General features: G+C 40.1%; 1 protein-coding gene across 8 annotated transcripts in view; it reads left to right on the forward strand.

Annotated features, from left to right (window-relative positions):
• tmem163a (transmembrane protein 163a) overlaps nucleotides 1-10587 on the forward strand; it is a 181479-nt gene that overhangs the window by 166433 nt on the left and 4459 nt on the right. For all 8 annotated transcript variants that reach the window (XM_078403422.1, XM_078403427.1, XM_078403423.1 and 5 more), the window contains 3 exons: nucleotides 707-803; nucleotides 4565-4676; nucleotides 7298-7439. In XM_078403422.1, the coding sequence (XP_078259548.1) occupies nucleotides 707-803; nucleotides 4565-4676; nucleotides 7298-7439 (351 nt within the window). The remainder of the gene's footprint in view (nucleotides 1-706; nucleotides 804-4564; nucleotides 4677-7297; nucleotides 7440-10587) is intronic.

The following is a 10587-nucleotide window of genomic DNA, read 5'->3' on the forward strand; positions in this document are numbered from 1 at the left end:
TGAAGCCTTCCGGGTCCAAAACTCCACAGTATTGTGGGACAGCTCCCTGGATATATAATCATACTAAATACTGATTGATAGAACAAATACATCTTTAACTTTGCATTAACTCAGAGGACGGCACCCTAATCCCTTCCCTGATCTCATCCTGCGAATTTCAATGTTGGCCCATCTGAAGAAGGGTCTCTACCTGAAATGTCACCTATTTCTTATCTCAATAGACAATAGGTGCAGGAGGAGGCCATTCGGCTCTTCGAGCCAGCACCACCATTCAATGTGATCATGGCTGATCATACTCTCCAGAGATGCTGCCTGACCCACTGAGTTACTCCAGCTTTGTGTGTCTATCTTTGGTTTAAACCAGCATTTACATTTCCTCCCTACACATAAACATTTAGCTATTGTTTTTTTACTACATGTAGTGCAAAATTGAGATGTCCTGCACCCAATGGTTGGTTTCAATGTCCTTAAATGGATGGATTTAGATTTAGAGATACATGTGAACAGATTTCATTTATATAAATGCCTACCATCCATGTAGTCACTGATTAAAATTGACAATCATTCCTTACACGTTAGAAGTGCTCAAAAAGTGCTCGCCCCCCTTTCCAGCCCCTGGAATATAAACAAAGAACTATTTGATCAGTCTTTAGTAGGATCATTTGTTATAAGGTTTATCTCCTCAATGTGAATTTCTTCTCCGCAGAGCTTGCATCATCATGGGCGTTATTTTTCTTGTATCAACCATCTGCATTTTTGCCAAAGCCATTCATGACCTTGCTACAAAGCTGCTTCCAGAAGTGGTAAGCTGAATACTTCAGAGAGACTTACTTTTACTGCTGTAACTTGATATGAACCATTATGTCTGAACTGTTGGATAGTCACCAATTATCAAGTATGACTTTAAGTTTTTAATACATATTAATTTAAAAACTACTTGTTGGATATATCACATTTGTGGAGTAGTATTAAATATTTTTCACCATGGTTGTTTAAAATAATAAACATCTATAGGATGTTACATTAATACAAGTTTGTTACCATAGCCCACTCATAAATAAAGGACAACAGCCACTGTGAAGGTTAATGAGGTGTACTATACTTTTGAAAAGAAACAAAGAAAAACATCATTAGGCTTTCTGAATTCTGCATTGTCTATAGACGATATAAGATGTGTCTCATTATGGAATTCCCTGCATTCTTTTAATTAATATCAAAGGATCCCCAAAGTTAATATCCAGGATATCCAATCATTTTAAATCTCCTACTATTGAGCAAGTACAGTTAACCCTCTCAATAATGGACCATGTGGGGTGGGGGGGATGGTGACAGTTGTCATCTATTGTCTGGTATAACTGGGTGTGGAGGGTAAAGATTGACTAGTTTATCCCAAGGCTGGGTGGGAAGAACCATGGCGTTGGGGGATAAATCTAGCGGAAATTTACAGGCTGGGAAGCCACAGAGCCCTCGGCCCCAGACGTGGTGCTCCAGGGACGGGCCCGATACTCACACAGCATTCATGCTGCTCAAACTTGCTCCCACAACTGGAAGCACGTCAAGTGGTGCCAATGCCATTGGGTAACCTGGAGGGGGGTGGGTGGGGGCAGTGCAACAGGAGCCTCACACCATTACCAGTCGACTGAGGCATGCATCTCCAGGACATCGCAGGAGCAGCCTCTTCATCCAACACGCCAGGATCTCGCTTTGTGGCAGCTGCAAACCCATACCCAAATGCAATGCTCTTTAAGAGTGTTTTACTGCTGCTTGACGCCTGCCATCTGCCGCCAGGAGCAGGTGCCTCAGCCCAGAAAAAAACAAAATCCGTTATATAGAGATCCGTTATTAAGAAGATTTACTGTACAGTAGTTTTCTAGACTTGCAACTGCAGTGCCCTCCATAATGGGAGGGACAAAGACCCAACATTTATTTATTTGCTTCTGTACTCCATAATTTGAGATTTGCAATAGAAAAAAAACCATGTGGTTAAAGTGTACATTGTCAGATTTTAATAAAGACCTTTTTTATATATTTTGTTTTCACCATGTAGAAATTACAGCAGTGTTTATACATAGTCATCCCATTTCAGGGCACCATAATGTTTGGGACACAGCAATGTCATGTAAATGAAAGTCGTCATGTTTAGTATTTTGTTACATAGTATATAATGACTGCGCGAAGTCTGCGATTCATGGACATCACCAGTTGCTGGGTATCTTCTCTGGTGACGCTCTGCCAGGCATCTTTAGCTTATGCTTGTTTTGGGGGCTAGTCCCCTTCAGTTTTCTCTTCAGCATATAAAAGTCTTGCTCAATTGCATTCAGATCGGGTGATTAACTTGGCCACTCATGAATTGACCATTTTTTAGCTTTGTAGAACTCCTTTGTTGCTTTAGCTGTATCTTTGGGATCATTGTCTTGCTGTATTATGAACTGCTGGCCAATGAATTTTGAGGCATTTGTTTGAACTTGAGCAGATGGGATGTGTCTATACACTTCATAATTCATTATGATACTACCGTCAGCAGTTGTATCATCAATGAAGATAAGTGAGCCAGTACCTTCAGCAGCCATACATGCCCAGGCCATAATAACCCCACCACCATGTTTCACAGATCAGGTGGTATGCTTTGGATCTTGGGCAGTTCCATCTCTCCTCTGTACTTTGCTCTTGCCATCACTCTGATATAAGTTAATCTTCATCTCATCTGTCCATAAGACCTTTTTCCAGAACTGTAGTTGCTCTTTTAAGTACCTCTTGGCAAACTGAATCCTGGCCATCCTATTTTTGCAGCTAACCAGTGGTTTGCATCTTGCAGTGTAGCCTCTATTTCTGTTCATGAAGTCTTCTGCGGACAGTAGTCAAATCCACACCTGACTCCTGAAGAGTGTTACTGATCTGTCTGTCAGGTGTTTGGGGATTTTTCTTTATTATTGAGAGAATTCTGTCATCAGCTGCGGAGGTCTTCCTTGGCCTGCCAGTCCCTTTATGATTAGTAAATTCACCAGTGCTCTCTTTCTTTTTAATGATGTTACAAACAGTTGATTTTGGTAAGCCTAAGATTTGGCTGATGTCTCTAACAGTTTTATTCTTGTTTCTCAGTCTCATAATGGCTTCTTTGACTCATTGGCACAACTTTGGTCCTCTTGTTGATAAACAGCAATAAATGTTTCCAAAGGTGATGGAAAGACGAGGTGCTGAGAGCTCTCTTAGACCTGCATTAAGGAGGCAATTAAAATCACCTGAACAATTACAAACACCTGCGAAGCCATGTATCCCAAACATTATGGTGCCCTGAAATGGGGGGACTATGTATCAACACAGCTGTAATTTCTACATGGTGAAACCAAAATGTATAAAAATACCCTTTAATAAAATCTGGCAATGTGCACTTTAACCACATGTGATTTTTTTTTTCTATTACAAATCCCAAATTGTGGAGTACAGAGGCAAATAAATAAATGGTGGGTCTTTGTCCCAAACATTATGAAGGGCACTGTACAGATGTCATTCAAGGAATATACTTTTGTTTACTTGCTTAAAATGTGTACATTTCTAAATTAATCAGATCCTTAACAAAAGATTGGAAAATAATATTTTTTATCATATTTGATACCCTCAGTCAATGCAGAAAAGTATATACATTTGTGGTCATTGAGCTGCATTTAGCTCTTCAATGTATTGCTCTGTACATTCACTTCCTTCACAGTGTGTACCTGTAGAGCCTCCGAGCTCCTTGCACATAGACAGAATTTTCTCTACATCTCGTCTTCTCAAGCTATGCCTCATACCCTGGGAAAAAGACTATGAGTGCACACTTTATCCATGTCCCTCATGATCTTATACACCTCAACAAGGTCACCCTTAACCTCATGTGTTCTCAGGGCAAAATTACCAATTCAACCTCTCCTTATTGCGCAGGTAACATTCGGAAGAATCTCTTCTGCACCATTTTCAATGTAATGACCTCCTTCCTATAGCTGGGCAACTAGAACTGTGCAGAATACTTCTAGTGTGGTCTCATTAATGACTTGCACAGTTGCATCATGATGTTTCAATCTTTTTACTCAATACACTTCCCAATGAATCCAAATGCCTTCTTCACTACACTGTCCACTCTCCATTCTCAGGAAGCCATGCACCTGTATTCCTTATCAGCTATCTAGAACTTCCTGGCTGATTAATTTGTAGAGGAGATGGGAATGGAATTGAGCATTGTTAACTCATCTGCACATATATCAACTTCTAACCTTGTGATTGAAGAAAGGTCATATGATGAAACAAATGTAGTTGGCCCTGGGACCTTGATCTGAGGAACTCTTAGAGTGAAGTCTTGAGGCTGGGATGATTGACCTTCATCAATTACTTTTACTGTGAAGCAAATTGCAATATTTTGCTAAATTAAAACAGCAGTTATTGGTGCTGGTAATTTTTTTTACACACTTTTAATACTAGTTAATAATGTAATTAACAGTTTTGATACTTTTATATGTCCATGGTATATCTGGATATAAACAAGATACCTTATCAAACGTTGTTGCACTAAAGAGATATTCTTTTTTTAAAGGATGATTTTCTTTTTAGTGTATCCATTATTAGTGGAATCCTCTGCAGTATTTTGGCTGTGGTTAAATTTATGCTTGGTAGAGTCCTCACAAGCAAAGCCCTGACAACCGATGGTGAGTATTGATACTTTGTGGATGTACTATGCTGTAATGCAATCAACTTAAATATTTCATTTTAAAAGTGTTCATCGAATATATAAGGGGAAATTAGAAATATGAGGTAAAGACTACATTATATAGCTGTAAATAATGTAGGATCGTTAAATCAAAAGCACCGAAAGACACTTTTCCTACCCTTTCCCTGAATTATTTTGTATTTTTCTTCTGTATATCCAATTTAATGAATGAGTTAGTTAATTTTATTTACATAATTTGCCTCGTTTAATTATTTTTCCCCAAAATATGCTTAGAAAATCTGCATCTACATTTTTAAACCATGTAGAACAACTTGCATTCATGTTGAACCATTAATGGGGGGAAAATATCTGAAGGGAATTCACAGAACATTACAACATAAAAAATAGTAGGGGTGGGCTCTGCAACCTCTAGAGCTTGGTCCACCATTTAACAAGATTATGAATTATTTTATTTTACCTCAAAGCTCCTTTCCTGCACTAGTCCTACATTTTTGTATTTACTTAATAACAAAATAATCTACTGATTTCTATCCTGAATATACTTGGGGCTGGGCCTTCATATCCTCCTTGGTCCCTCTGCTCCAGAGAAAACAATCCAAATTCGTCCAACCTGTCTTTATAGGTAAAACTCTCTAATACAGGCAACATCCTGGTAAAGCTATGCCTGCCTCTTTGTCGGGTACGTCGAACAATCCCTGTTCCGGGCGTACACCGGCCCCATCCCCGAACTCTACCTCCGCCACATCGACGACTGCATTGTTGCTACCTCTTGTACCCATGCAGAACTCACTAACTTCATACACTTCACCTCCAATTTCCATCCTGCCCTTAAATATACCTGGACTATCTCCGACATCTCCCTCCCGTTTCTGGACCTCACCATCTCCATCACAGGAGACAGACTAGTGACGGACATTTACTATAAACCCACTGACTCGCACAGCTATCTGGACTACACTTCTTCCCACCTGGTCCCCTGCAAAAAGTCTATCCCCTACTCCCAATTCCTCCGTCTACGCAGCTTCTGCGCCCGGGATGAAGTGTTTCACACTAGGGCTTCAGAGACGTCCTCATTCTTCAGGAAACGGGGCTTCCCCTCCTCCATTATAGATGAGGTTCTCACTAAATACCTTCGATTTGTACCAGCATCTGCAGTTATTTTCTTATATCCTGGTGAACCTGTTCTGCAGCCCTCTCTAAAACCTTCACATTCTTCCTATTGCAATGGTGACCAGGATTGCACACAATACTTCAAAAATGGCCAAATCAATGTTTTATACTATTGCAGCATGGCTTCCCAACCATTATATTCAATGCCCTGAAAGATGATGGCAGGTTTGCTGCATGCCTTCTTCACCACCCTTTCTAGATAGTGGCATGCAAGCCATTGCTCCATGAATTCAGCTGATTTGGTTTGCTGATTTCATGGAGCTATGGGCTTGCATCCCATGATCTCTCTGTACATCAATACTTCCAACTATCCTGCCATTTACTGTATATTTTCCTCTTACATTTGCAACACCTCAACATGTCATTGAGTCTGTAAGATCATAAGGCATAGGAATGGAATTAGGCCATTCAGACGATAAAGTCTACTCCGCCGTTAAATTAAGGCTGATCTATTTTTCCCTCTCAACCCAATTCTCCTGCCTTATCCCCATAACGTTTGAAAGAACCTATCAATCTCTGCCTTAAAAATACCCAATGTCTTGGCCTCCACAACCATCATAGAGTCATACAGTTTGAAACAGACCCTTTGGCCCAATTTGCCAATACTGACCAAAATGTCTTATCTTTGCTAGTTCCACCAGCCTGCCTTTGGTTCATATCCCTCTAAACCGTACCTATCCATGGACCTGCATAAATGTCTTTTAAATTGTGTTGTAGGACCTGCCTCAACTACCTCCTCTGGCAACGTTTCATATTACCCACCACCCTTTGTGTGGAAAAAGTTGCCCCCTGGTCTCCATCAAATCTTTTGCCGCTCACCATAAACCTCTGTCCTCTGGTTCTTGATTCACCTAGTTTGGGTAAAAGATTATGCATTCACCCTATCTATTCCCTTAATGATCTCATACACCTCAATAAGATCACCCCTTAGCCGATTGCACCACAAATTCTTAGCCTGACAAACCAGGACTTGTGCACAGACAAGTCCGGTCAATATACTCGTAAATCTTCTCGCCTTTTTCCCAGCTTAACATTCTTTCTATAGGAGGGTGACTAAAACTGAACAAATATGGCATGACCGACATCTTGTACTGCTGTAACATAACATGCCAACTTTGATTGGTAGATCGGGCAGCATCACTGGATAATGAAACAGCCAACACTTTAGCTCAATTACTTTTTAATCAGGACTCAGGGGTGTTGGTCTGAACAAAAGACGCTGCTCCTCTATCTATAGATGTTGCTGAACTTGCTGAGTGTTTCTAGCAATTTCTAATTTTTTTACAAGTGTTAAACAGCTTCAGTTTTTTTGCTTATTGTAGACCCAGTTGTTTAGAAGAGAACCTCTGAAGCACATCTCATTTTGCAGCCAGCTGTAATTTGGCAATTGTCCAACTTGGTGTTCTATTTGTATTTCGTGTTTTGCAGGTTTTAACTCGTTAGTCGGAGGAATCATGGGATTTTCTATACTGATCAGTGCAGAAGTCTTCAATCATTATGCTGCAGTCTGGTATTTGGATAGCACCATAGGAATCCTCATTGGAGTGATCATTTTTGCATATGGAGTCAAGTAAGCTTCACTTTTCTCAAGGATAAAATTGTTAATAGAAACTGGATACACAATGGTTTAAATTACTTCCCTTAAATATTGTTTGTTTTAAATACAAGAGTACAAATCTGTCCAACACGTTAATTTGAATAATTGAAATACATCCCAATAGAGGCATAGAACTCAAGAGTGATACAGCTCAGAAACAAGCCCCTCAGCCCACCTAATCCATACCATACTGAAAACTAGATACAAAATGCTGGTGTAACTCAGCTGAACAGGCAGCATCGCTGGATAGAAGGAATGGGTGACATTTCAGGTCGAGACACTTCTTCAGACTCAACCCAAAACGTCACCCATTCTTTCTATCCAGAGATGCTGCTTGTTCTGCTGAATTGCTCTGGCATTTTGTGTCTATCTTTGGTGTAAACCAGTATCTGCAGTTCCTTCCTACACTATACTGAAAACGGTTGGATTTGCATTTTACATAGAATGTATTGATCAAATATTTTTAGGGACTCGGCTAAGTGTCAGCGATGGTCCAATGACAGCACACTTAACATTTTGGATTGCAGCACTCATCTCCACAGCAGAGATCATTGCAGTTTACTGCATTGTTAAGAGGTGTCATTCAGTGAATGACATGGCAAACTCTATCCATTAACAGGCAACATGCCAACTGTTAATTCAAGGCAGAAATTAGCCAGTTATTATAATGGTCACCATTGAGGTCACAGTAATGCTGTTACATAGTTTCACTTTTGGTACATTGTGATAGTACATTTTCACAGCTGATATGTCAACTCAGTTCCTCTACTAAAGTTACATGATTGGTATGATCTTTTGGTGGCAGTTCAATATTAAGTGAGGTGATTCAATTGTGTATAGACATTGGGAAAATAAAAGTGACCTCAATGAAGATGGAATCTCACCGTTCTGTTACTGCAAGTTAACATTTGAATAGCCGTGAAAATGGGACGGAAACAAAATATACTTGACCTTGAGTGCCTGCCTAAAGAAGCAGAGATACCAATCTCACCCAATGTATCTACACCAATGGTTACCATCAAATGGCAAATGACAGGATTGTTTTGAATTGGAAGGGAATAATGAAAAACATGGAGACATGAGTGGACATGGAGATGTTTCCAGTAGTGGTAGTAGAACCAGCGGGCACAGCATCAGAATAAAGGAATGCACTTTTAGAATGGAGATTAAGACATTTGTTTCGCCAGAGGGTGGTGAATCTGTGTATTTCACTGGGCACAAAGGTGGTTGAGGCCGAGTCATTGGGTATTTTTAAAGCAGAGATTGATAGGTTATTGATTAGTAAGGGCGTCAAAGGTTATGGGGAGAAACGAGGAGACTGGGGTTGAGAAAGAAAAATCGCACAGCCGTAGCAGAACCGACCTGCTGGGCTAAATTGTCTAATTTTGCTCCATATCTTTTGAACGTTTAAGCCATTTGGCTCAATTGATTTATGGGTGCTCGGTGTAGAGAAATCTAAACATGTCCATTCTCCTATTCTTTTCACATAGCTCTATGTTTTAACCTTTAACCTTATCCAGAGATTTAAAGGTCACAATTGAATCATCACCTTTGGGCACTATAACACACCATGTATTAAAAAAATATTCTCATCAGTCCTGGATCTTTTTCCAATTAATTTTATACCTGAGATGTGCAAATTTGCATTGGGTCAGTATGTCCATAAGATCATATAGTTGAAGGCAAAGTTAACAAAGAGAAAATGGTTTCAATTCATGGACTCTGTCATTGGTACTACAGAAAGAGGGTTCTAAGCTTTAATTTGTAAAGCTTCAAAGTAATATTGGGTAGGAGGTGAGAGAGGAAATTTAGAAAGTTAAAGAAAAAGGATAGGATGATACAGAGTAGTGAAATGGATAATGATAATCAGAAGACACAAGAGAACTAAGATGCTGGGATCTGAAGCAAAATCAACTGCTGGATTAAGTCAGTGGGTCAGACAACACCTATGATGACAAAAGGATGGTCGATTTTTTGAGGTTGAGAACCTGCATTAAAAAATTAAGCAGATCGAGCCAAGGAAGGAGCACGATAGAGGCGCTAGAGAGATAGAGGGATTTAATATCAGATTGTGTCGAAGCAGCAGAGCATACAAATATTGCCACGGTTGGGAAAAATAATACAAAGATAAATTGGATGCTCTTTATCCAAATGCATCAGGGCACCATAATGTTTGGGACACACAATATCATGTCAATGAAAGTAGTCATGTTTAGTATTTTGTTGCATATTTTTTGCATGCAATGACTGCTTGAAGTCTGTGATTCATGAACATCACCAGTTGCTGGGTGTCTTCTCTGGTGATGCTCTGCCTGGCCTTTATTGCAGCCATCTTTAGCTTATGCTTGTTTTGGGGACTAGTCCCCTTTCATTTTCTCTTCAGCATATAAAATGCATGCTCAATTGGGTTCAGATCGGGTGATTGACTTGGCCACTCAAGAATTGACCATTTTGTAGCTTTGAAAAACTCCTTTGTTGCTTCAGCAGTATGTCTGGGATCATTGTCTTGCTGTAGAATGAACCACCGGCCAATGAGGTTTGAGGCATTTGTTTGAACTTGAGCAGATAGGATGTGTCTATGCACTTCAGAATTCATTATGCTACTACCATCAGCAGTTGTATCATCAATGAAGATAAGTGAGCCAGTACCTTCAGCAGCCATACATGCCCAGGCCATAACACTCCCACCACCGTGTTTCACAGAGGAGGTGGTATGCTTTGGATCTTGGGCAGTTCCTTCTCCTCCATACTTTGCTCTTGTCATCACTCTGATGTAAGTTAATCTTTGTCCTTTTTTCCAGAAGTACTTTTTGGCAAACTGTAACCTGGCCATCCTATTTTTGCAGTTAACCAGTGGTTTGCATTTTGCAGTGTAGCCTCTGTATTTCTGTTCATGAAGTCTTCTGCGGACAGTGGTCATTGACAATTCCACACCTGACTCCTGAAGAATGTTTCTGATCTGTCGGACAGGTGTTTGGGGATTTTTCTTTATGACTGAGAATTCTTCTGTCATCAGCTGTGGAGGTCTTCCTTGGCCTGACAGTCCCTTTGCGATTAGTAAGCTCACCAGTGCTCTCTTTCGTCTTAATCATGTTCCAAACTGTTGATTTTGTAAGCCTAA

This window comes from Rhinoraja longicauda, chromosome 8, assembly GCF_053455715.1.
Source record: "Rhinoraja longicauda isolate Sanriku21f chromosome 8, sRhiLon1.1, whole genome shotgun sequence".
In the NCBI taxonomy this organism is placed as follows: Eukaryota; Metazoa; Chordata; class Chondrichthyes; order Rajiformes; family Arhynchobatidae; genus Rhinoraja; species Rhinoraja longicauda.